This window comes from Triturus cristatus, chromosome 5_2, assembly GCF_964204655.1.
Source record: "Triturus cristatus chromosome 5_2, aTriCri1.1, whole genome shotgun sequence".
NCBI classification, from domain to species: Eukaryota; Metazoa; Chordata; class Amphibia; order Caudata; family Salamandridae; genus Triturus; species Triturus cristatus.
The window spans coordinates 415150776-415178414 of record NC_140588.1 but is presented as its reverse complement, the minus strand read 5'-3'; the positions used below and the strand labels follow the sequence as shown (position 1 = coordinate 415178414).

Below are 27639 nucleotides of genomic sequence, written 5' to 3'. Positions count from 1 at the left end.
AGGCAGGATGCTGAAGGATAATGTGGTGGCCGGCGGAGCCCTCTCAATGAGCGGGCATTTGGCTGCTTGACAAGCAATGATCCCCTACAAGTTGGTCTTTAATGGTTATGAACAGAACTCATTGTTTTAGCTTTGCATTTAATTTGCAAATAAATCTTTTATCTGAGCGGATGTAAGTGGCTAAGAAGAATACAGTCCTTTTCCAGAACTGAAGTGCAGTATCGCAACCAGTGTTTTTTTGATTTTTGTAGATCTCTAATTTTGATTGGTTTCTATGTAGTTGATATTGTTAAAATACTTGGAACGAGTGATCTCACTGACATGTCTTTTGCAGAAGGTTGCAACACTCATCCTCCATCTCAGAACCACGCACACATATCAAGTAATTATCCATGAACACACACGACCCACCTCCTTCTTCCTCCCTCCCTCCCTCCCTCCTTCCTCCCTCCTCCTCCTTCTTCCTCCTCCTTCTTCCTCCCTCCTCCAGAGAAAGACTCTACACAAATGACCTATAGACTTGCTAATCACACCCATCTGAAAGAAACACGTTAGTTAGATTCCTCACCTTAGAATATCCCCAGGCGTCAGACTGGATCCGGAAGATTTTTCGTCAGCAATACCCCTTGCGCGTCGCTAGGCGTCGTCTGCGGCTCCGCGTCCGTCGTCGGCGTCGTGCGCCGGGATGACGTCGTCGGAGTACTTAGACGCCGCCCTCGCGCGCTGACGTCAGTTCTTCTTTTTTCCGCGCCAGTAAGCGCAGATCCGGGAGAGCTACCCCTTTTAGTCTTTTTTGACTAAATCTTTTTTGATCATTTTTGATCCCTGTCTGTCGACATCTGGTGCCGGTAAGATGCCTGGGTTCAAGGCTTGCGACGATTGCCATCGACTGATGTCGGTGACCGATCACCACCGCCGGTGCCTCTACTGCTTAGGCCCCGACCACGACGCGGAGTCGTGCAACGACTGCCAGGCCCTGACTTCGAAGGCTAGGCGGGAGCGGTCCCGCAAGCTTCTCGAGCTTCGCCACTCGGCTCCGCGTCGTGCGCGATCCCGGTCCAGGAGGAGGTCCAAGGATCGCTCGCGGAGCCCTAGCCGACGCCATCAATCGTCTGGCTCCAAGTCGTCGGGTAAGTCCAAACGCTCAAAGAAGTCCAAGAGGCGACACCGCTCTTCGGACTCCCCTCGCCAGTCGCGCGACTCGGCCGAGGGTCAGGGTGGTTCCACCCCCGCGGCTCCGCCGGAGCCGCAGGTGCCGCGTCCGCCCCCATACCTTCCGGTCCCTGGGGCTGACGCGGCGCCGGCGAGATCAGTGCCTTCCTCTCGGCCATGAGGAGCCTGGCCCCGCCGTCGACGCCCGCTGGCGCGCCTTCGGGCCCCGCGGACTCGACTGGGCGACCTTGCCTGCCGGCGGCTCCGGCCCCGGCGCCGTCGACGACTCCGGTCTCGACGCCGCAGGTCCCCGCGGGGCCCATGCCTGGGCCCCAGTCGACGCCGGTTGACCTAGTCACTCCTCCACCGGCGACTGAACCACCGACGCCGTCACCGGCGCCGCCGGCGCGCACGCCTACACCTCCGGCGCCGCCGATACCGCCCCAGTTTAGCCCTCATCCGGACCCGGCGTCGATCGACGCCGCATCCGACGCCGCTTGAGACCTACCATCTCTACAGTCCGGTTCCGATCATTCCTCCTGTTTATCAGGAATCGGAAGGAGGGGGCGACTGGGAGGGGTTCGAGGACCCTCTGGCTGTCCAGTCACAGCTTTCACAGGACTGGGCAGATGAACTGGGGGAGGCCAGTGGGCTGGACACCTCGCCAGACACTGGATTCACTTCTCCTCCGACCGTGGCTTCGGAGGAGGGTGCAGCATTTTCTGTGGTGCTGCGCAAGGCGGCTGAGGCCCTTGGGCTCGAGTTGCCTGCCGTGGCTGTGAGGACCAACATCCTCACTGAGGTGCTTCAAACCTCAGCAAGCTCCACTGAGCCTCTGCTGCCGTTCAACGAGGCCCTCACTGACGTTCTGCAGGGCACCTGGTCCAAGCCCTCCACAGTTCCTCCTGTGGATAGGAACGTTGCCAGGCGCCACCGCCCTGCTCCGGGCGACCCCAGTTTCCTGTCCCAACACCCCACCCCCGAGAGTCTGGTTATCCAGGCCTCTACATCCCAATCCTCCTTCCCGACCGCTCCGCCGGACCGGGATTCCAAGAGACTCGAGCAGTTTGGCAAGAAACTGTTCTCGTCCCTTAGTTTGGGCCTGCGGTCCTTAAATACCGCCTGTCTCTTGGACCGTTATTCCCATTCCCTGTGGGATACGGTGGAGGACGTGCTGCCCCTGTGTCCGGAGGAGGTCCAGACGCGTCTTACCCAGGCTTTGGCCGATGGGAGGGATGCAGCACGGCACGCCATAAGATGTGGGCTTGACACCACGGACTCGCTAGGTCGGGCGATTTCCACCACGGTGGCGCTCCGCCGCCACGCCTGGATGCGGTCCACGTCATTTTCCGGGGATGTCCAGAACACCCTCATGGACATGCCCTTTGATGGCACTCGCCTGTTTGGTGAGAAGGCGGATAGTGCGCTGAACCGCTTTAAGGACTCCCGGGCTACGGCCAAGTCCTTGGGCCTCTCGGCTCCGCGGGCGCACACCTCCGCTTTTCGCCCCTTTCGTGGCCAAGGAAGGGGCGCCTCCTCACGTCCGCAAAGCCACCAGCCGCAGAACCAACCTGCGCGCGGTCGCGGACGTGGCTTCCGCCGTGGCGGAAATGGAGGCCGACGTGGTCAGCCCACTTCCACCCCGGCAGCATCCGCCTCAAAGCCCTCCTAGTCCGAGCTTTCAGGCCCATACCACGCCAGTGGGCGGCAGAGTTCGCCATCACTGCTCCACTGGCGGTCCATAACATCGGACAGGTGGGTGCTGCAGATCGTCTGAAGGGGCTACTCCCTCCCCTTCGAGACGACCCCTCCAGCCATGCCACCGCAGCACCACCGTATCTCGGGGGATCATTTGAATCTTCTCCGCGAGGAAGTTTCGGCTCTCTTGGCCAAGGGGGCCGTCGAGCGCGTTCCGAGTCCAGAAGTAGGTCGTGGTTGTTATTCCCACTACTTTCTGGTTCCCAAGAAGGGCAAGGGGGGCCTACGCCCTATCTTGGACCTCCGGAACGTCAATGCCTTCCTCCGAAAGGAAAGGTTCAAGATGCTAACGTTGGCTCAGTGTGAGAAGTTGGCCTGATGTATGATGTCACTAGTTCTAGTGTACACCTTATATCAGTCCAAATACCCTTATGGTGATTGGTTGTAAAGTCAACCTTATAGACCAGCTATCCTAGTGGTAGCATGGACAAGAGCAGTCTTAGGCTAAACTCTGAATGGCATGTGAAGCCAGCTGTGATACCATATATAATCCCTTGAATACCAAATGAAAGGACACCACAACAGATATATATATAAAATAAAGTGTATTTATTCTAAGAAAACCCTCAGCACTCTTTATGAGATTAGAGGTAAGTACAACACAGTCTTATTAATGCATACAGTAAGTCACACAGGTAAGTAATACAGTTAGGCCCTAGGGGCCACGCAAACCATATACTAAGTAAGTGGTATAAGAACCACTGTCACGGAAATAGAGTAGGCCTAGGCCTAGGGAATCGCTGGGGCTACACTAGACTACCACAGGATAGGAAGTGGGAGGCCCACGGGATTCGTGTGCAGAGTGGAAACACTCACGCGTAATGCGTAAAAGTCACTAGCAATAGTACAGTTTAGAAATAGACAGATTTAGGACACTTCCGGAGTAGCTAGGAAGTTGAGACTTGAAACTTAGACACTAGGATAGTCACTATCCTGATGAGCACCGGAGTACCCAAGTTACCTAGCCCACAGGCTGCGGGTGCATAGGGGTGAAGTTGCGTCGGGTTTCGTCGTCGACTCCTATGGATGCCTGAAGAAAAGATGCTGACAGGCAGTCAGTGAAGAGTGTCCGGTGGATCCCAAGCCTGGGATCAAGAAGAGAAGAAACCTGCAAGCAGAAGGGACAGAGTCAAGGTCACTAGCCAGTGACCACGTGGAACCAGGAAGGAACCAGGCGATGTCGTGAAGAGTTGCAGGTGAAGGTGAAGCTTGTCGCTGCAGCCAGGAGGACCAGGAAGCGTCGAGGACGACCAGGACCAGGAGGCGAGCTGTCCCACGAAGGCTCTTGCTGTCGGCGGCGTCGAAGTTGGACTAGGACTCACCAGGCCTTGGCAAGCGGAACCCACGAAGAACAAAGGACTTGCTTCTGGTGCAGACCAGGAGGGTCTGGGGTGCTTCTTCTTTGCAGAGAAGCGGGAGCCAGTCTGGAGGAGCCAAACCAGCGCAGAAGATTTCAGGGAGCGTCGTCACAAAGGCCACTAGCCAGCGGGCAAGCAACCGGACAACGCGGCAAGCAGGAAAATGCTGAAGGGCCCCACGCAGGACTCGTGGAGTGTGGGGGGCTGATCTTCGGTGCAGATGGTGCTTGGGGGTGGGGCTTCTCAATCCCCGGTGCACAACTTCGAGGGTGCCTCGGAAGCTGCGCTGTAAGTCACTAGCCACTTTTCCCAGGTAGCCGGTCCCACGTCGCTCGTCGCCTCCACGGATCTCAGCTCTGCTGCAGATGTGGATGAGGGTCGGAGAAGTCTGGAAATCAAGGCTCTGGTCGGGCTCTGCAGTCGGTTCCTCGTAGAACGTTTCGCAAAGCAAAGGGTAGTCACTTGATGGTGCCTGTTTGCACAGGGTGGCCACTCCTTGGCCACAAGGGAGATTCTTCAGTCTTCTTCTTTCGTCGAATGTCGAAGGTCCAGAGTTTCTGTTCAGTTTTGCAGGTTCAGGATAATCTAATCTCTTGAGGCCCAACTCCCACTCTTATACTAATCTGGGGGGCTGGGGCTACCTGCTAGGTCACGCCTTATGGGTGGGACCTGGGAGGGGGTGGTTACACCCACTTCCCTTTGTCCAGTTTCGCGCCAGAGCTGGGGCTGGAGTGCCCCAGCACCGGTTTGAACTGGACTATGCAAGGAACACCTTGTGTGCCCCAGGCATGTCTCATTCCTTTCAGCCCACCCTGCCCCAATACACTAAAGGCTGTCTGGGGAGGTGCTAGCACCTCCCCAAGCAGGAAACCTATTGTCCAGGCCTCCCTGGCTGGGATCACTCCCAGCTGCAGGAGGTCAGACTTGTGTCGTGGCAGCAGCATCCATTTTGTGATGCTGAGGCTTTGGTCAGAGGTTACACAGCAAAGTAGGATTTTAACATGTCTCTCCCTCTAGAAGGGAGGAATAATATCCTCATCACCAGAAATGGTATGGGGGTATTATTCCAAAGTGTTAGACACCTTACACGACATGTTTTGATACAGCCCAACCATAGTTACCATATCCGTTTAAGATTATAAGGCACTTTAAGAGTATATGGTAGGCTATATCATAGAACAGCTATAAGGACATGGTTCCGAAAGCTGCAGACAGGCTCAGCTCATGCTAGAGCCCCATCTCACATGTTACCAAGCACTCTGCCTCCAGGATTGTCAAGGCCTGCCATAGGAGTGACTGATAGGTACACACGTGTCTATATATAAGGTAGGTATAGGAATACTACACCTAAGCAAGGGGTGATTACACGACCTTGCCCCAGCTGAGTGATCAGCCAGTTGTGTCTGATTGGAAGGCCAGACCAGGGGTGGCATAATACATGCTGCAGCCCCTGGGAGGCCTAGGGTACACCTATGCCCTGGGTACCTAGGGTACACTGTACAGGGTCCAATAAGGTGATCCTTACCAATTGGGAATGTACCTAGGGTACATGGAATCCATTTTAAAGAGAGAGCAGACAGCCTGAGACCCTGAATGGCAGGATCTCAGGCCAACTAAGTCGAAAAACCAGCTAGACACTAGGCAAAAAGTTGGGGGTAACCATAGTCAGATATCCACCTTCCTACACAACCCCCCCCCAAACGAAAGGAGATAAGGCTGGCCTTTACAAGGTAAGCCTCTATTGCCTGAGTGGCCATACAAGGAAGAACCAGCACTGGCATGGTTACCCCCTGTCTCATGGTCCACTAAGCAATCCCTCATCCTAAAGATATCATAGGGTCTCCACCATAGGGAATCTCTACCTTTGGTGTGTCTTTGCAAAGAAAAAGGCTGGTGTTGAGATGGAGTACTGAAGTGAGTGTCCTCACAGTGAGGCCTCAGCTTCCTCCAATCATCCTCCATCATGGATGCCTTTCTTTCTCTAACTGAGTTGCACTGTGCTCTCAGGGTCAGCCTCTGGCTACCTAAAGCTGGAGGCTGGGTCCCTTTTGTGGGCTTACTGGAGGGACAGGTCAGGTTTGGGGCCCTAAGGTCCCAGGTTTGCCTGTGCCCAACAGAATCCCTCTGGGGGAGGTCCCTAACTACCTGTGAAGGGGATCCCTCAGGAATGTTTTTACCCATCACCTGGCTAGGGCAACTAACCAGGCAATCCTCATTCTTTTGATGGGGGGGTTCTTGTGGACAGGGGCCCTCTTGGGGTCCACTGGCCTCCCTGACCTCTGCAGCCCTGGGCTGACTGAGGCAGGGTAGAGAGAGGCAGGCTACCTGCACCAGACTGGGTCCCACCTTGGAAGGGGCCACTGACATCAGAGGCTCTGCCAGGCCAGGCCTGGCAACCTCTGGGGCAGTTCCTTCACAAGGGGTGAGGTCAGATCCCTGAGGAGGCTGACCTTTTCCTAATGTCTGGGGGGAGGGAGACTTTTCTTCCTCCCCACTACTCTCTGTCTGTGTGGAGTGATCCATTGTTTCAGGCTTCACTACACCTATATCAGTCTGAGTGTGGGCTGAGACCATTACAGCCTTGCCAACCTTTTCAGGAAGGCACTCAGTTTGGGTGTGAGCTGTGACTGTCACAGCTCTGCCAGTCCCTACAGGGAAGTCTGTCTGTGCCTGGGCTGTGGCTACCACTGCCCTTCCAACCTTTTCAGGGAGGAAAGCTACTTGGACAGGGGTTGTGACTGGCACAACCCCACTACCCTTTTTGGAAAGGCCTACCATTTTGGAATGGGTGTCTTGTTCAACTCCAGCCCAAGCTGAGAGTTCTAAGTCATTCCCCAGCAAGCAGTCCACAGGCAAGGTTGGAGACACTGCCACCCTTTTAGGGCCAGTGACCCCTCCCCAGCTGAGACATACTTCTGCCATGGGATGACTATTTTGTTTGCCATCAATGTTAGTTACCTGGTATGAGAAACCAGGCAAAAGCTGCTCAGAGGGAACTAGCCTATGGGCCACCATAGTGATGCTAGCTCCAGTGTCTCTGTAGGCCTCAGCTTTTCTACCATTGATGTAGGGTTCCTGTCTGTACCTACCCAAAGTGTTGGGACAGGCAGTGAAGTTGGCAAACCCCATGCCACCATCACAGACAAGAGTAGCTGCTGTAGGGGAATTGGCTAAGCCAGAATCCCCCTGTGTTCCCCAAGAAAACCCAACCAAATTTTTGGGGGCACTCCCACCACCTGGGGGATTACTGCTGACAGTAATAGGTGGTGTGACAGGAGTAGTTGGAGGAACAGTTTTGTTTTTAGCCTGTGGACAACTGCTGTCAGTTTTCCAATGCCCAGGTGTTTTACACACATGGCAGTAAGGCTTTTTAACTGTGGAAGAGGAGGGAGCTTGGGACCCACCACCCTGTGTGGAGTTTTGGGGCCCTGAGGAAGATTTCTCTTTTGCTTTATCCCCACCCTTCTCTTGCGGCTTGGTGGTATCTTTCTTTTGGTCACCACCCTGATTTTTAGGCCTAATCCTGGTCCTGACCCATTTATCTGCCCTCTTTCCCAATTCTTGGGGAGAGGTCAAATCTGAGTCTACCAGGTGTTGATGGAGAAGCTGGTTCTGACAATTACTAAGGATCTGCTCCCTCATAATCAAGTTGTACAATCCTGTATAGTCCTGCACCTTGCTGCCAGTTAACCAACCTTCCAAAGCCTTAGTGGCACAATCCACAAAATCAGACCAGTCCTGTGTCTGTGTCTTCTGGGTGTCTCTGAACAACAACCTATATTGCTCAGTGGTTAAGCCAAACCCATCTATCAGAGCACTCTTCAGGACTTTGTAATTGTTTGCATCCTCATCACTGACTGTGAGGAGCTTGTCTCTACCTTTATCAGAAAAGGAGAGCCACAAGATAGCTGCCCACTGACTTTGGGGTACCTGCTGTACTTTGCAGGCCCTCTCCAAAGCAGTCATCCATTTGTGGATGTCATCCCCATTCTGATATGGGGGGACTATCTTGCTTAGGTTTCTATGGTCATAAGACCTATCCCTATCTCTAGGAATGTTGCTGCCACCAGTGGGTTCTGACCCACACAATTTTTGCTCTCTAGCCAGAGCAAGCTTCTCTTTGGCAAGGGCAATTTCTTCCCTCTGAATCCTCAGATTAGCTTCCCTCATTCTGGCTTTATGCTCCTTTCTCTCAGGTGAACTCATTCCCCTGTGAGAGGAAGCACTAGAGATGCTAGAAACATGGGAGTGGATGGATTCCACTGAAGGAGATCTGTCCCTCCTGTTTCTCTGTGAAAGCCTACTTGGGGGTCTGTATGGGGGGACCCCATGCAAACTCCCATGTAAGCTTAGGTTAGCCTGGCTAAGTCTCCTTACTTGGCCCTGGCTGTCTACCTCCCCATCTGAAGGCCCATCTGACTCCTCTGTGGTGGGTAGACCCCTATCTACAGCTATGGCACCATCCCTGGCAGCTCTTTCAGCATCATAGGCCTCCAGAAGCTCCACTAGCTGTCTAAGGGTAGGGTTTGCACCCTGTTTTATTCCTCTGGAGGTACACAAGTGTCTCATCTCCTGGAATGTGAATGCATCATACCTAGAGGGAACCTGTCTAGGATTCTCCTCTCCTGAGGGAGCATCAGTGTGATCTCCATTCAGGGGCATGATTCTAGTGAGGGTGTGGTGTGTGCACCTACCTACACTAGTTGTTTCTACTAAACCTCTCTAGTAGTTGTAGTCAGGGTGTGTTACTCCCTTCAACCTACAACTACTAAGTCCAGTAGGACTTAAGTATAATAAACTATGTTATATGTACCTAGACAATATCTGTGTGATCTTCCAATTTAGTATCTCAAGATTACAATGGTATTACAACAGCAAGCTCAGATCCCAACCGCTGCTCACCAATGTGAGAAGTTGGCCTGATGTATGATGTCACTAGTTCTAGTGTACACCTTATATCAGTCCAAATACCCTTATGGTGATTGGTTGTAAAGTCAACCTTATAGACCAGCTATCCTAGTGGTAGCATGGACAAGAGCAGTCTTAGGCTAAACTCTGAATGGCATGTGAAGCCAGCTGTGATACCATATATAATCCCTTGAATACCAAATGAAAGGACACCACAACAGATATATATATAAAATAAAGTGTATTTATTCTAAGAAAACCCTCAGCACTCTTTATGAGATTAGAGGTAAGTACAACACAGTCTTATTAATGCCTACAGTAAGTCACACAGGTAAGTAATACAGTTAGGCCCTAGGGGCCACGCAAACCATATACTAAGTAAGTGGTATAAGAACCACTGTCACGGAAATAGAGTAGGCCTAGGCCTAGGGAATCGCTGGGGCTACACTAGACTACCACAGGATAGGAAGTGGGAGGCCCACGGGATTCGTGTGCAGTGTGGAAACACTCACGCGTAATGCGTAAAAGTCACTAGCAATAGTACAGTTTAGAAATAGACAGATTTAGGACACTTCCGGAGTAGCTAGGAAGTTGAGACTTGAAACTTAGACACTAGGATAGTCACTATCCTGATGAGCACCGGAGTACCCAAGTTACCTAGCCCACAGGCTGCGGGTGCATAGGGGTGAAGTTGCGTCGGGTTTCGTCGTCGACTCCTATGGATGCCTGAAGAAAAGATGCTGACAGGCAGTCAGTGAAGAGTGTCCGGTGGATCCCAAGCCTGGGATCAAGAAGAGAAGAAACCTGCAAGCAGAAGGGACAGAGTCAAGGTCACTAGCCAGTGACCACGTGGAACCAGGAAGGAACCAGGCGATGTCGTGAAGAGTTGCAGGTGAAGGTGAAGCTTGTCGCTGCAGCCAGGAGGACCAGGAAGCGTCGAGGACGACCAGGACCAGGAGGCGAGCTGTCCCACGAAGGCTCTTGCTGTCGGCGGCGTCGAAGTTGGACTAGGACTCACCAGGCCTTGGCAAGCGGAACCCACGAAGAACAAAGGACTTGCTTCTGGTGCAGACCAGGAGGGTCTGGGGTGCTTCTTCTTTGCAGAGAAGCGGGAGCCAGTCTGGAGGAGCCAAACCAGCGCAGAAGATTTCAGGGAGCGTCGTCACAAAGGCCACTAGCCAGCGGGCAAGCAACCGGACAACGCGGCAAGCAGGAAAATGCTGAAGGGCCCCACGCAGGACTCGTGGAGTGTGGGGGGCTGATCTTCGGTGCAGATGGTGCTTGGGGGTGGGGCTTCTCAATCCCCGGTGCACAACTTCGAGGGTGCCTCGGAAGCTGCGCTGTAAGTCACTAGCCACTTTTCCCAGGTAGCCGGTCCCACGTCGCTCGTCGCCTCCACGGATCTCAGCTCTGCTGCAGATGTGGATGAGGGTCGGAGAAGTCTGGAAATCAAGGCTCTGGTCGGGCTCTGCAGTCGGTTCCTCGTAGAACGTTTCGCAAAGCAAAGGGTAGTCACTTGATGGTGCCTGTTTGCACAGGGTGGCCACTCCTTGGCCACAAGGGAGATTCTTCAGTCTTCTTCTTTCGTCGAATGTCGAAGGTCCAGAGTTTCTGTTCAGTTTTGCAGGTTCAGGATAATCTAATCTCTTGAGGCCCAACTCCCACTCTTATACTAATCTGGGGGGCTGGGGCTACCTGCTAGGTCACGCCTTATGGGTGGGACCTGGGAGGGGGTGGTTACACCCACTTCCCTTTGTCCAGTTTCGCGCCAGAGCTGGGGCTGGAGTGCCCCAGCACCGGTTTGAACTGGACTATGCAAGGAACACCTTGTGTGCCCCAGGCATGTCTCATTCCTTTCAGCCCACCCTGCCCCAATACACTAAAGGCTGTCTGGGGAGGTGCTAGCACCTCCCCAAGCAGGAAACCTATTGTCCAGGCCTCCCTGGCTGGGATCACTCCCAGCTGCAGGAGGTCAGACTTGTGTCGTGGCAGCAGCATCCATTTTGTGATGCTGAGGCTTTGGTCAGAGGTTACACAGCAAAGTAGGATTTTAACATGTCTCTCCCTCTAGAAGGGAGGAATAATATCCTCATCACCAGAAATGGTATGGGGGTATTATTCCAAAGTGTTAGACACCTTACACGACATGTTTTGATACAGCCCAACCATAGTTACCATATCCGTTTAAGATTATAAGGCACTTTAAGAGTATATGGTAGGCTATATCATAGAACAGCTATAAGGACATGGTTCCGAAAGCTGCAGACAGGCTCAGCTCATGCTAGAGCCCCATCTCACATGTTACCAAGCACTCTGCCTCCAGGATTGTCAAGGCCTGCCATAGGAGTGACTGATAGGTACACACGTGTCTATATATAAGGTAGGTATAGGAATACTACACCTAAGCAAGGGGTGATTACACGACCTTGCCCCAGCTGAGTGATCAGCCAGTTGTGTCTGATTGGAAGGCCAGACCAGGGGTGGCATAATACATGCTGCAGCCCCTGGGAGGCCTAGGGTACACCTATGCCCTGGGTACCTAGGGTACACTGTACAGGGTCCAATAAGGTGATCCTTACCAATTGGGAATGTACCTAGGGTACATGGAATCCATTTTAAAGAGAGAGCAGACAGCCTGAGACCCTGAATGGCAGGATCTCAGGCCAACTAAGTCGAAAAACCAGCTAGACACTAGGCAAAAAGTTGGGGGTAACCATAGTCAGATATCCACCTTCCTACACTCAGGTTCTAGCTGCCCTAGACCCCGGAGACTGGATGGTAGCGTTGGACTTGCAGGACGCATATTTCCATATCCCCGTCCTGCCGGCCCAGCGGCGTTACCTGCGGTTCACGGTGGGCCACGAGCACTTTCAGTTTACCGTGCTCCCCTTCGGCCTCACCAGTGCCCCTCGGGTGTTCACGAAAGTGATGGCGGTGGTCGCAGCTCATCTGCGCAGATCAGGGGTTCCAGTCTTCCCCTATCTCGACGACTGGTTGTTGAAGGCGGGCTCGCCCCAGGCAGTCGTCTCCCACCTCCAGACTACGGCGGATCTCCTGCATTTGCTGGGGTTTTCCATCAACGTGCCGAAGTCGCACCTGAGTCCCTCTCAGAAGCTCCTCTTCATCGGAGCGGTTCTCAATTCGGCGCAGTTCCGGGTCCATCCACCGGAACAGCGGGTCCGGGATATACAGGCCCTGATTCCCATCTTTCGGCCTCTATCCCGGGTTTCGGTCAGGCTAGTGTTGCGGCTTCTGGGGCTGATGGCCTCCTGCATCCTACTAGTGCATCACGCCAGGCGGCGCATGCGGGCTCTGCAGTGGGACCTGAAGTTTCAGTGGGCCCAGCATCACGGCAACCTGTCCGACCATGTCTTGATCTCGGAGGGCACTGCACAGCAGTTGCAGTGGTGGCTCACGGACCGCGAGTGGGTCAAGGGCAAGAGCCTCTCCCTTCCCCAACCGGAGCATGTCGTAGTGACGGATGCGTCCCTCCTGGGATGGGGTGGCCATATGGGAGAGGCGGAGATCAGAGGCCTCTGGTCTCCGGCGGAGTCTCGTCTCCACATCAAACTGTTGGAGTTGAGAGCGATCCGGCTTGCACTGAAAGCCTTCCTTCCCTCTGTCAGGGGAAGTGTCGTGCAGGTGTTCACGGACAACACCACCGCCATGTGGTATTGCAACAAACAGGGCGGGGTGGGGTCGTGGACCCTTTGTCAGGAGGCTCTGCGCCTCTGGACATGGCTGGAACACCAGGGCGTCACCCTAGTGGTTCAACATCTGGCGGGCTCTCTGAACGCCAGAGCAGATGAACTCAGCCGCCGGTGCATGATGGATCACGAATGGCGTCTGAACTCCGAAGTGGCGCAAGGTCTCTTTCAGCAGTGGGGAGAGCCTTGGTTAGATCTATTCGCCACCGAAGAGAACGCGCAATGTCAGCAGTTCTGCGCGTTGGAATTTCCAAGGCGGCACTCGCTCGGCGACGCTTTTCGTCACGAGTGGAGTTGCGGTCTGTTGTACGCCTTTCCGCCTATACCACTTCTGCCCAGAGTGCTGGAGAAGATCAGGCACGACCGGGCCCAAGTCATCTTGGTGGCTCCGGATTGGGCACGAAGATACTGGTATCCCGAGCTACTCAGTATGTTGACCGATCCCCCGATACGTCTGCCCCTTCGGGAGGATCTTCTGTCGCAGCAGCAGGGGACGGTCCTCCACCCGAACCTGTCCAGCCTCCACCTCCATGCATGGAGATTGAGCGGCGGCAGTTGATGCCATTTGACTTGCCTCCTGAAGTCTGTGATATCATTCTGGCAGCCAGGCGTCCCTCCACAAAGTCGGTATACGCCTGCCGGTGGAACAAATTTGTGGCATGGTGCACAGCAAAGGCTGTGGATCCCCTTTCCGCCCCTCTTTCTGAGGTTCTCCTCTTTCTTCTTTCTCTGGCCCGGCAGGGCTCTGCCCTGGGCACCCTGAAAGGTTATCTTGCTGCCATCTCCGCCTTCTTGCGGCTTCCTGATCAGCCTTCTCTTTTCAAGTCCCCTGTGGTTACACGCTTTCTCAAAGGCATTACACACACGTTCCCTCCTGTCCCTTTTGTAATGCCTCAGTGGGACTTGAATCTGGTCTTGACGTTCTTGATGTGCGCTCCCTTCGAGCCTCTTCACAATTGTCCTCTTCGTCTTCTGACTCTTAAGACTGCTTTTCTGGTAGCAATCACCTCGGCTAGACGGGTGAGTGAGCTCCAGGCTTTATCTTCAAAGCCTCCTTTTCTGTCTGTTCATCCGGACAAGGTTGTCCTTCGGCCTCGTCCTTCCTTTCTTCCTAAAGTGGTGACCCCCTTTCATCTTAGGCAATCTGTCACCTTGCCCACCTTCTTTCCGCATCCTTCTAAAGAGGAAGAGAGGCTCCACCGTCTGGACCCAAAACGTGCGCTCTCCTTTTATCTGGACCGCACAAAGCAGTTCCGGGTGGACGACCAGCTTTTTGTTGGGTACGTGGGCGCTAAGAAGGGGAAAGCTGTGCACAAACGGACCATCTCTCGGTGGGTCGTTTTGTGTATAAAAATTTGCTATTCCTTGGCTAAAAAGGACCCTCCTGTTGGGCTGCGCGCCCATTCTACTCGGGCCACGGCGGCTACTACTGCCTTGGGACGGGGAGTCCCTTTGCAGGACATCTGTCAGGCGGCGACGTGGGCTTCGCTACACACGTTTGCCAGGCATTATTGCCTTGACAGCCAAGTCCGGAGGGATGGCTTCTTTGGCCGTTCTGTCCTCCAGGACTTTCTGGTGTGATCTTGGTTCGCAGACCCACCACCGGGGATGGTATTGCTTGGGTATCTATTCTAAGGTGAGGAATCTAACTAACGTGTTTCTTTCAGATGAACAAGTTACTTACCTTCGGTAACGATGTATCTGTAAGAAACATTAGTTAGTTAGATTCCTCACCGACCCACCCATCCTCCCCGTTCTGCGAACTGACATCTAGGGTTAAGGTTATCCTTTTCAGGCCCCTAGATTTTATTTTTGGCACCAGTGTCGGTCTTTGCATGGCTCTGCGTTCCTGGCGCGGAAGGCTATGTACAAGAACTGACGTCAGCGCGCGAGGGCGGCGTCTAAGTACTCCGACGTCATCCCGGCGCACGACGCCGACGACGGACGCGGAGCCGCAGACGACGCCTAGCGACGCGCAAGGGGTATTGCTGACGAAAAATCTTCCGGATCCAGTCTGACGCCTGGGGATATTCTAAGGTGAGGAATCTAACTAACTAATGTTTCTTACAGATACATCGTTACCGAAGGGAAGTAACTTGTTCATTAGGGGTTTGGTGGAACATCCTTTAGTTGGCTCTTTATTGGGACTGCTCAATGAATATACCCCCTTATACAGGTAAGAAGGTGGCACTAGCAGACATCCTATTCATTATCTCCTCATTGAACTAAAAGCTAAAACATGCATATTCAATATGCACCCTGTTACTCCAGCCATTGGCAAAAGGTCAGGAAATTGGCAAAGTTGCGCTATACAAAATAATGCACCGTGGTTTTGTGTGGTATTGTCTGCCAGTCAGCTAACTGTTAGTTTGAGTTTATGGTGGTTAAGCCCTTCCTTTCTAAATGTTAAAGTTTGTTTCATATGTTTTGAAGATAAATGTTATATTGAAAGAATACTACCACCACATTCTATCACTTTTTGTAGCCACCTAAATGGGCAGGTGCCTTGGGGTTGGGTAACCTTTGGCCTTCCTTTTTAAAATAATACAATATTGCAATCAAATTATATTTGAACTAAAAAACAACCCCCCCTCAATAACACAGAACCGTTTTCGTTGAGTGTGCTAAATTCCTGCCTGGCGCCAAGCCTGAAAATCTATATTTTCAATCTTTGCAAGGAATTTCCACATGGGCTCCAGTTAATACATTTTACATGCACACATACGCGACAGGATTGTTTCTTTATTTGCAGACTATATTAGAAAGGATGAGAGAGGGTACAGGATATATGCACATTAGGCTAGGATTTTATAAGTGTTTGTTAAAAATGCACATCATAAAGTGATTGTCTTGAAGTATGTGCCTAGGTCTTGGTGTCATTCAGGTGATGGGATTTTTTTTTCTTAAACGTATCAAAAACTGAGAATTGTTAATTTACAACAAATAACGTCGTCCAAAGCACTTTTAGTGTTAATAACAGGATGAAATAAAAGAAACTGAGCAGCTAGTTGGCATAGCTGCACACGGTGTAAGCTCCACTGCCTCTTTAAGACTCTGGAGCTGATTTGGCTCCACAGTGTATTGGGAGGTTTGTCGTTTACCTGCTGCATTGAGTTAGAATTTCACTTTATGCTCGGCCCATTTTTCAGTTATTTTGACTATTTACATTCAGCCTTTAAAAAGCTACATCTTTTGAAATTTTTTGATGTCCCAAAATTATTTCCCCCCAGAATAATTTGCTCAGCTTCATATTTTCGTCACGGTTTATGAAGTGCTATTTCTCTGGAAGAAAATTCTGAAATCCTTTGCATGTCTTTTGTGGTTTGCATTTCTGACTTTGTATGTCAAATACCCATATTGAAATAAAATGTTTAGGGGGACGTTAAAAAACCGAGAATGAATCTGTCTCGCAGGTAGTGAACCTTTTAGAGAGGCCTGCTCATTCTCTACTATAGGATCCCAATTGCCTAAAAGGCATAAGACGGCTGTAGCTGCTATTTTCGTGCTTTCTAGATCAGCAAAAGATCCACACCTTAGGGAGGTTTAAGAAAATGGAAGCATGAAAAGTGTTCATGTCCTTAAAGATCTGTGCTGACAGCTCAATGTTTGACATTTAAGACATTGTACACCAATGTGTGCGTCCCTGAAGTAGCTGACATTGAGGCACGTACTTTAAAATTTAATGCTGTGAATCACCTTGAAGTGTAGGTATACGCCACTAAGAACTTAAACATTGTTGGGCTTCTTTCACTCCCCAAAGCTAGTGCTGCTTCTCTTGTCCAATAAGGAAGCAAATACAAGTGGAAGATCTTAAAGACCTCAACCTTAAAAAGGCGCATCCTATGGAAACACCCCATTCTGTATACAATTACAAATGGAGATCTCATGCAGTACTCAAGACTTCCAAGGGACTCATTTGGCCTTTCATAGAGCACCTCATGCACTAAAAAGAAATAGAGAGCATCTCTGAATCCTCATGACAATTACATTTTGCTAGTGGATGACATTACACTTTTCAGGAAATTATGAAAGAGTAGCCTTGAATTTCAACTCCCACCTCATTAATTATATTCCACCACAACGAGATTTATTTCTCAAGGTGCATTCTCTATGGAGTCTGCTGGAAGAAAGAAGTAATCGGCTTCTAAATCATCCTGTCAATATAATGAATAAGAAATGTAGAAAGCTATATAATTTTTCGGATGGCTTGAAGTTTTAGACTTGTCAGTAAGTCAAGTTCCTCCATTCTAGAAACACTTTCTCATAGAATGCGTATAATTTCTTAGAGTATACAGGTTTTCCTCTGAGCACATCAGTGCAGTTTGCAGGAAGCACGAAAGTACAGCCTTGACATCTTCATGTTCCTGCACCCTAAGAGCTCCAGGGCCCTTATTACACAAAGTACCCTGTGGGGGGAGGCAACAGATGTGTCTGCTTTCTGCGACCCCGCTCCCCAATATACTACCCAGGGCACTTTTGTATTACAGAAGCAGCTGCTTTTGCATCCCTTTGTTTAGCACAGATCTTGTCTGAGAACATGTAGTGCCTTGGGATCCTCTTGGGGCGTTTGCTTATTTACAGGAGGGTGTGGCCCAGTGCAAATAAGGGGGCACTTTGCCTCAGTTGCTGTGCCATGTTTCAGATGTGGATGCAGAGGCAAAGGAGCTGTCATGAGGTAGGTGCATTGACTCAGTGCCACAAAGAGGTGACTCAGTCAATTCACCCCATGAGGCTGCTCTTGAAAGAGGGGAAAAAACTGTGCCAGAGCACCTCCAGGCATCCATCTAGAGGCTTTAGTAGTCATTCTCTCCACCCGCTTGCAGCAGGATATCTACCCCCCCCCCCCACCTCCCCACCCCCTGAAAAGCAGGCCTGTTGCTTTCTGCTCATCACTGGATTGACCGGCTGCTTCGACCGCATTTCACTAATGTGCTGCCCCTACTCATCCTCCCTCCTTGTGTTGTCTGTGATACTGCTCCCACCTTCTCTCTTCCTCTATTTTCTTTTTTGCCCCTCCAATTGCCCTAATGAAAGAAGCGATATGACTTGCACACCGCTGACTGCAATATAGCACTTTTTCACCTACACGCTCCATTGTCCATCTTGAAAAACACCCAAACTCTGAAGCTTTCCAACGGCAATACAAAAAAGTGCAGTGGCGCAGTCAGTGCTGGCAGTTTCCTAGTGCTTTTTTGCACTTTGTTTGAGTTACCCGTTCCACCCTCCCTCCCATCAGCTGTTTGAGAAAACATACCTGACCGGCACTGGCAATGTCATAGGTCCCTACCCCCTTATTTTTTTTTAATAAACGTTCAATAATGCTGCTGTACAACATGGCTAAAAAACATTGTCAAAGCCAATACCACCCATAGGCAAGTTCTATTGGCGTTGTCAGTGCTTGTTAGGAATGTTGCTGTTTGTTGAGTAACAACCCCGAACTCAATTGTTTTCAAGACATCACAGCCAGTACTCATTTCAGAGTAAACACCCAAATATCCCAGGGTTCTTAATGAAACCTTTTTGGTGGGCTAGCCATTATCACTTAGCTTTCCACCCTCCCAAACCTCTTGTTCGCCTCACCCACTGTGGTATATAGGGGATGATATTTCTATTCTTGTCAGAATTCATGAACCTGCTAAACATTAATGGCTTATAATCTGTGTTTCCCATCAGCAAAACTTCAAGGAATTAATGAAGAACCCACCTCTTTCCTAGCTAGTCTTGTGAGAAGGCTTGGTGGTCCTTCTGATGTACATTCTGGGCTCAAAATGAACCACCCCTCATCTGCTATGTCACTGTCCTCTGCTATTGGTTCGCCCAACTGGCTTAAGGAAACAAAGACATTTTGTTTGTAAGGTTAAACTGCCTCTGCTCACTCTCAATGTTTTCCTTTTTGAAAAGGAACCATAAAGGGAAGGTATCTCTGTAATAGTCCTTACTAGTGTTTCTGCCTTTTCTTTTAAAGCAAAACAATGGGTACATGTATTTTCTTTATTTTTTTTATAAGTCTGCCTTGGCCATGCACATACATGAAACCGTATTTAATGGAGATACAAATGAAGAACTATGATTACAAGTAAATGTTTTTTTCTCCTTCTTATTCTACTCTTGCACTTCGATAATTTTGCAGTGTTTCGTTCTAGGTCAGGAAGACAAGTCAGGCCGCACTATTAGTGCTGCTGGAACAGGATCTTATTGAAAGGCATGATATTGAGTCCAAAGTGTGTCCAGTTCTCATAGATTTAACTGCTCCAGACAGCAATGACGATACGAAGACCGAAGCTGTGGCAGTAAGTAAACTGACTGCAATGATTATTAAATCATGTTTTCTGTTATAATTTGGTTTTTATGTTAATGTGATCCAGCTCAAAGTGGCAACAAAGTGGCCCACACTACGAAACAGTTGCATCTCTTTTGTTACTCTTGCATATGATCATAGTAAATCAGAAATCCGTATACTACAGTGCCATAAATGTACATTTGCATCATGTGTTTAAGTGAATTGGAGTGACAGTACTTAAGCCACGATATGCAGTGTGAAGTTCAGCAAATTTTTAACTGTTATTTGAGTTGCTGTAAAGTAGGAAGATAAGAAGTTGAACAGTTTATAGAGGGGAGGTGGTTTTGTGTCAGGTGCTTTACACTTTTAATGCGAGTCAAATACAGTATTATTCCGGAATGCAAGGAAGGCCTTATAAAGAAATCCTTGTGATGATGGCATCAATTTCAGGGTATTTGGGAATCCCTTACCCTGTTTTACTTGATTTAACATCATGTGCCTGACTCCCTGACCCCTGCAAAACCCTTCATTCTCACTTGGTCTCTCTGTCTCACTCTGAGACTCTCACTCTCTCTTAATGTTCCTATCCTGTTTATATCCTTCTTGAAAATGTAGTATGCCATCACTCTTCACCTTTACCATTGTAATTGGACCGACTTTGTCATCCAGAATGGCAGAAAACCAAGTTCAGGATGAGCCTATACAAGTGAAATGTCTTTGTGAAACTTACAGAAATCTCTTCATCATGGCTTGACATCCAAGCCAATCATTTCATAAACCTCTAATGGAAAAATGGAAAGCCATCAAACCTTGTCCTTTCTGGTACCCAGAATTTATATAGCATAAAAGAAACCTTTTCCTATCGCATCAATATTTATACTTCTTATCAGAAAGTATTATGATAGATGAACATATGTCAGCTGTTACTTTTAGTTCCTTGTCACTAAAGAAAATGATTCAAACAGTATTTTTAACATTCCTACAATTAGTTTTAATTGACCGAACAACACTTCATCTTTCAAGCTCACTTACATATGAGCCCTTTTCCACTACAACAGTTAATCTGTACATTTTACCATTATTCTTCAGTATTGTACCTTTCATAGATTCACTTGCTTGAATCTTCCCATTGGTCATAGTGGGAATCCCACAGTAACAGATATTTAAGCAGTGTTAATACATAAGCATTGGAAATCACATTGAGAACAATGGACATTGCTAGCCAATTCAAAATGTTTTAATGCATCCAAACTTCAACCAATCAGATTAGAAACCCTGAAGCACTCCCCTGCTGAGTCACCATACATCAGATTTCTTAACACATGTCGCATTAGGTAGTCTCCCTGAGCTCTACTTGGTCACAGTGTTATTACAGTGAACTTTTGACCTGTCAAATCTCAACTTTGCTTCAAAGACCTTGAAGAAACATCTGATCTAAAAGAAAAAGGCTATTCAGATCTATAGATCCTGTGGGAAGCCAAGACTTTTCTCTGAGGGGACCCCCACCACTTCTTTATTGTCTGTACCCTCGGCATAAGCCTAAAGAGTGCAAGCATTGTTGCACTTTCTCTGCCAAAACCCTAAAAGACCGTGACACCAGGCTCCTCCTTTGGCTTAACTCTGAGTGAGGATAGGGGCTTATTCAAGGAAGCGCAAAGGTGAGGGCTCTTCCTCGTCTGAAAAAAGACTCTAAAAAGGTGAAACCACTCAGCAAAGATACCAGCGCTGAGAGGCATTCAAATAAAGAGTCTGCTGAGCGCTTACCCTCTCTCAGAATGGTTGTATATTCCGCTTCTTCGGTTCCTGTCAAACCCTTTAAAGAACCTTCTGTGAAGAAAATCCATCTGTCGATGGATCTGTCGTCCAAGAAAACATTTTGTCTACAGGAAAGTGCCTGCTCAAGCATTCCCTTCAGTGCCGATGACGAAGGCAGCATCGACAAATTCGGCTACCAAAAAGACGACATCTTCGTCGTAGTCAAAGAGACTGATGACGACTTCATTGTTGTCGTCAAAAATATAGACCACAGCAATGTCAAAGCTGTCAAATTCTTCTAATGAGACTCCATCGACGAAGATTCCATTGGGGCAAGCCTCGTCAACAGCCAGTTAGTGACAGTAGCTGAAACCATAACCATTTCAGATGATGCCATTTAAGCACCTATTCAGCAAGACATTTCCAAGGTGTGTCTGCTACCTCCAGTATGCCCTTTAAAGATGCAAACGTTCGGGGATGAGAGTCTATTTGGCCCGCTTATAGCCCATTCCAGATAACGTTGTGTGTCAGGACGATGATGAGAGGGCTGACACTTCAAGATAACTTGAAGGTGAATTTTCCTTCCAGGATAGGCGTCCACAGCCCACCCAAGAATTTGACACCAGGAGCACTATCCTTTTAACATCCTATTTGAATGGCAATAAAAGTACCATTTGCAATCTTTGAGGTTTTATCTACTATCTGCTTCTAATACAGGTATTTCCCATTGCATCCATATCTCTCAAGTACCATGTCTGGCAGTTCCCGTCCCTTTGTACATCTCACTCATTGTATATATTACATTTAACATTTCATCAGATCCCTCTATGTTCCATCCACCTAGTCCATACTTTTCCCCACTTTGCACGGCATCCCCTGCTTTGATTAACCACCTTCTCAGCAGCACTGCACCAATTAAGGTCTTTATTCCAGTCAGTGACCTTGAGGGGGAGTGTTGGCTCCCATCTCCTTGCTATGTTTCTTTTTGCTTTTACAGCTGCTAATGACAGCCACATCTTGGTGTATTTTGACCATTTGGTTTCCCCTGTCGCACACAAAATAAGCCATTGTGCATCTAGGGATTAGCTGTCCTGTTACTGCAGTCATCACTTGTTTAACTTGTTTCAAGTATCTCTGTTGAACCGTGTACTCCACAGCATATGTAAGAAGGTACCCTCTTCCCTGCATCTCCTCGCACATTTGTCAGTCAGAGTAGCTTTGGCTGATCATATGTAAGATCAATGTAGGATTCGAAGTTGTATGAAGCGGAATGTCGCTCTTATGTCTACTTTTCTAGGGCTCTGTCTGGCTTCCTCCCAATCATCGTCCTCCAGGATCCCGATGTCTCTCTCCCATGCCTCCCGTCTAAGTGGGTCGGGGGTATTGCTCATGATCTCTTTATATATGAGGCAATTTTTTTTCTCCACCATTGGGTCTAAAATTACTCTGTCTTCCAATGACGCGTGTTCAGGTATTTGGTCTCCCGTTGTGATGTGTGCCTTTAAGGTGTGTTTGAACAATATCAATATTTACAGTTGAGTGTCAGGCATCAGGTAGTCAGCTTGTATATCTTGGAAGTCCACCATTCTCTGTCCCTTCCATACATTCCCCAGATATTCAATACCCAGCAGGTCCAGGCACGGAATCCCTTCAGTCCACGTATCTCACTTAGAGCGTCGCTGTTCCATAAGGGTGTACACTCCGCTAGTTTGCCTTCCCATCCGAGGAACTTTGTTGCCTCCCTCTAGACTCTGATAGTTACCTGTGTGTGTTTTAGTAAACTGAGTTTTTTACTATATGGCGCATCTAGGTATCCTTTCTGTCCCATTGCCTAATGATCTACCCTTTAATGCTGGTTCCACTCTACCCGCAAACACCCAATCATTGAGCGAGACCAGTTGTGCTGTCCAGTAATGGTTCAGAATGTCTGGGACTGCCATACCCCCTTTGTACACGCCCCTTTGCAGTATTTGCAGTGCAATCCTGGGGTGTCCCCTGTCCCACAGAAGCTGCGTCACATCAGAACCTACTTTACAAAAAAATGTAATTGGTATCCTATATGGCGTGGCAGTGCCCTCATTTTTAAAGAGGGCTGCTCTTCCGAGTAGTGAAAGTGGCAGCTTTCTCCAGTGCACATCTTGCTGTAGTCTGTGTAACTGTGGGAGTAGGTTATCATTTAAAAAGTCTGCCTCATTTAGTGATATTACAATACCCAATTATTTGAATGTGTGTCTGATCAATATCATATTTCCGTTGGATGGCATAGCCTGTGCATCTCCTGCCAAAAAGAATGTGAGGGAGTTATCCCAATTCATCTGGTAGGCTGAGTAGCTGCCGAACAGTTGGAATATGTGAAGTGTGCGGTGTATTGTCGATCGGGGTTTTGAAGCATATAGGAGTATGCCGTCTGCGTATGAGTTTCTTTTCTCCCATGCGCCCTCACCTTAATTTCTCTTATTAATGGGTCTCTTCTGGCCCATGGTGCTAAGGGTTCCAAGTGCAAGCACAAAGAGCATAGGTGAGAGTGGGCATTCCTGTCTTGTAGCCTTGTGTAGTGCCACCTTCCTATATGTCACACCATTCACTCTTACTCGGGCCAGGGGACTCTGGTATAGAAGCTGCACCCGTGCGCAGAACTTGGGTCCGAGACTGAAGTGTTCCAGTGCTGCAAAGAGATAATGCTGTTGAATGCCATTTGTGTATCCAGGGAGAGCAGCACTGCGTTTTCTTTGTTCAGTCCCAGTCACGTGTAGGACCCCATATAATTGCTGTAGATTTAGTCTGGTGCTCCACTGTGGTATAAACCCTGATTGATCAGGGTGAACTAGGGCCGTTATTACTTTAGTCAATCTAGTCTCCAAGACCTTGGCCAAAATCTTTACCTCCGCATTCAATAATGAGATTGGTCGATAGGAGGAGCATTCTTCGAGCGGTATGCCCTGCTTTGGCATAACCACTATTGTGGCTGGTCTTTGGTCTTCTAGTAGTTTGCCCTGCCCTAGCGAGTCGCTGAACATCTCCAGCATGTGTGGGCCACTAATGTTGTCAGTCCTTTATATAGTTCTATCGCCAGACCGTTGTTGTCAGGCGTCTTAACTGACTGCAGTTCCCTGATTGCTACACAGATTTCCTCAGTAGTTAAGTCTGTGTCCAGGACTCCGCGTTCCTCCTGTGTTATTGTGGGGAGGTTTGCATCTTTTAGAAATTCTATACAGTCTATTTTGGTTCTTGTTGAGGAGGATTAATATATCTGCTCAAAGTAGTTCGCAAATTCTTCCGCTATGGCCTCATTTGTCATTATTGTGTCACCCTTTGGGGTTCTGCGCTAGAGTACCCAATTTCCCGCATTGTCCCTATTTTGCAGCCATGCCATCAATGTGGTGGCCTTGTCTCCTACATCGTACAGTTTCCTCTGTGTTGCTCTAGCATACTCCTTCGTTTTTTTCCCCCGCAGTATTTCGCAGCTCCTGCTGCTTGATGCGGAATAAGTGCCTAGTCTGGGGGTTACATTCTACAGAGTTAGCCACGGTTGCCCCGAGCCGGGCTAATTCCCTCTCTAGAGTTTCACATAGAGCTTCCGCTCTTTCCCCCTGCCAAGGCCTGTATGTGTCCCCTTATTACAGTCTTGTAGGCTTCCTATAATGTACCAGGCGATTGTACTGTCCTCTGGTTGTCCTGAAAGTAGTGCGAGGTCCATTCTCAAATTTAGTCTTGCATAGCTTTATCTCTGAGTAGCCATGGCTCTATACGGGGTGGAAAGGTATTTATTCGGACAGGTCCTAGCACTCACACCTCAACCGGTGAGTGGTCCGATATACACCTTGACTTGTGTAGTACCCCTCATAACCTGCCCGCCTTGTCAGTGTGTCATTATATAGTTTAGTTGGGGAAAGTCCCCCGTGTGGTGCTGAGGAAAAGTTATGTTGCTTAGGTAGAGGATTATGTTCCCTCCACAGGTCTACCAGTCCGAGGGCATCTGCAAATGCCTTCAGTGCCTCAGTTCCCCTCTTCCCTTCCTGAGCTCGAAAGTCTATCTTTGGAGGGGTCCATCAGAGCATTCAGGTCTCTACCCAGTACAAAAACTCCAGATGGGAGTTCCAGGAGTAGCGTGCAGAGTTCTGGCAGGGTCCCCGCATGCATTCTAGGCGGTACATATACCGAACACAGGTTGAGGAACCGACTGTCCCTTACGGGCCACATATCTGCCTAATCGATCCTGACATGTCCCACTGGGTGTGAAGGGTAGTAACTTTTTGAGTTGTATTCCCACTCCTCGTGATCCGGTGATAAACCCGTCATGTGCTACCAGTTGATACCCAAATCTGTCTAGGGCTTTGCAAGTGTTGCCCATCAGGTGCGTTTCTTGCAACATAACTATGTCTGGGGTATGTTGCCAAATGCATTGCATCACCAACATCCATTTGATTTTATTTCCTAATCCATTGACATTCCATGTCATAACCGTCGGGTCCCGTTTTGCAGGGCCTACTACAGTGGGTGGTGTTTGAAGGTGCTTCTCAGAAATCAGTGTGGTCATCTGTTTCTAATTGTGGGATTGCCGCCTGGGCTGCTGTTACTACCTTGATTGTGTAGTTAAGTGTGTTACCAACCCCCCTTCTCGATTTTGTGTTTTGTGGACTTAAACCATAAACACGCCACTTGGGTGCTGCCCTCAATCCCCTCTTTTAGTACCACCAATCTCATGTTCCTGAGTACAGAGACAAGACCCCTGAGCCACCCCCACTCCATGTTCCCCGGAAGGAAAAGAAAAATAATTTTTATTAAAAGCATCGTCTTACCTGCATCATGTTTTGTAGTCTGTTCATATCTCAAATTCCCTTTATTTTCCCACAAGTTCTCTGGCATCTGATCTCTCAGAATGACGCCTCCCCCACCTCTTCAGGCTTCTGGGATGGTTGGGTAGTTTGAGTTGAGAATACTCCTGACCAGCCTCTGCTGATGCTGTTGCTGCGTTTTGTTCGTCTCCACCTCTGCCTGTACTTCTTGGCTTTCCCAAAGTTCGCCATCCATTGAGCCAATCCCAGGCCCCCTCAGACATAGTGAATCTCCAAACCTTATTTTCTGTCGTCGCGCGTCTTGGATGGGTTCCCGGAACTCTATAGGTCTTTTCCACCGAAAAATATTTAGACAGTCCCCTTGGTCGGAGCGTTTTCAGTATGAGCTCCTCCATGAATAGGTCCATCCTATGATACAGACATTATTGCGGCAGGATTGGCCTTCTTGGTCTTAAAGCTTGGCTTCCAGCACACTTTATGTATTTCCCCATAGGACCTAGGCATTACTCACTGCCGCCTGTCCAGGCACACACACTCACTGCTCCTGGCGGCCTGTCGGGGGTTCCTGCTTGTGGTCCCCGCTCATGGTCCCCGGTCACCTCCGCTCCTCCACGCCTCTCGGTGCTAAGGCTGCAGTGTTCCCTTGCTCCTCCTGGCTGTTCCAGTTCGGCCCCCCCCTACACTTGTATGGTCTGTAGGATCCCCCCTGGTTATTGGCGGGGGGGGGGCACTTCCTTGTGTTGCAGAAAGGAGCATAAAAGTACTTTCGAAGCGTGGGCTTCTTCACTCTTGCCCACGAGGAGGAGTCCTCTTGGGCCTCGTTACTCTGTACACCTTGTCTCCTCACCAGGCCCTACCTCTGCCCTGTCTTCACGGCATTTACTGCAGCCTATTGGGTCGCGTCTGCAGGGCTGTTACTCCACGCTGGCTCCGGGGCCAGAACGGTGTCTCAACTCCCGGACTCTGACATCTGCCCGCACCGCCCTGGACACAGCCAGACGCGGGGGCAGCGCACACGAGCCAAGTCCAGATCTCCGGCTGCCGTCCTCCACTTTTCCGCTGCAGCCGAGTTTACCTTTCACTGTTGCCAGCCCCGCCCTCCGGCTGTCGTCGACCGTTGGATTAGGTCTTCACTTGAGACGCGGCTAACCAGGCCCCCAGCACATCGCGTCTCTTTCTCCGATATGGCAAGTTGGAATCTATCCCACTCGTTGTCTCTGGCCGTTGGACATCATCGGGCTTCCATACTCACGTTCAGGTGTCCTAGTGTCGGATAATGACCTAATTTTTGGGGGGATTTACGAGGTCTGCTCGGCGGAGCCTACCTTAGTGACGGTCATCTTGCTTCACGGCAAGCCACGCCCCCAGGAACATTATCCTTATGATGAACTGAAAGAACAACAGTATGAACAATTGGACACAGTTACAATCCCTATAGCTTTGGTCACGGATTTGCACCTTATGTTAAATGGCTGTTTCAAATGATTTCCGTGTGTGAATGCGCTGGTACAACAAACCGTTTTGAAGCTCCAGAGATAGTTTATCTTCCAAAGTGTCCTCCTAGTGCACAAAAACAGGATGGATGTTGGATTCTTACCATCATGGTAAGGGATACCTTTGCTGATTTGTGATGAGGACCAACAACCAGAGGAGGGTGAGATTCCTTTGGGAATGCAGATGGCCATCTGGAATGGGATGACTATGTAGCAGCATTGTCTGCTTCACCATCGCCAACCCCTGTTGATTCACCCCCAGCTGACACTGGAGGTTTTCAATAGCTCCTCGAAAAAGCGTCCAAGCACTTTGCCTTACCTCTACCGGTCAAACCGTTTTCTTTATGACTTTAAGGATTCAGTGTAACGCTCTGTAAGATCTCTCCCAGCAGTGATATCGTTCACAATAGCCATACACAGCTACTGCCTAAT

General features: G+C 49.5%; 1 protein-coding gene across 4 annotated transcripts in view; it reads left to right on the top strand.

Moving 5' to 3' along the window:
• Nucleotides 1–27639, top strand: part of PPP4R1 (protein phosphatase 4 regulatory subunit 1) — an 803115-nt gene that overhangs the window by 182665 nt on the left and 592811 nt on the right. For all 4 annotated transcript variants that reach the window (XM_085607334.1, XM_085607333.1, XM_085607331.1 and 1 more), the window contains exon 6: nucleotides 19027–19173. In XM_085607334.1, the coding sequence (XP_085463460.1) occupies nucleotides 19027–19173 (147 nt within the window). The remainder of the gene's footprint in view (nucleotides 1–19026; nucleotides 19174–27639) is intronic.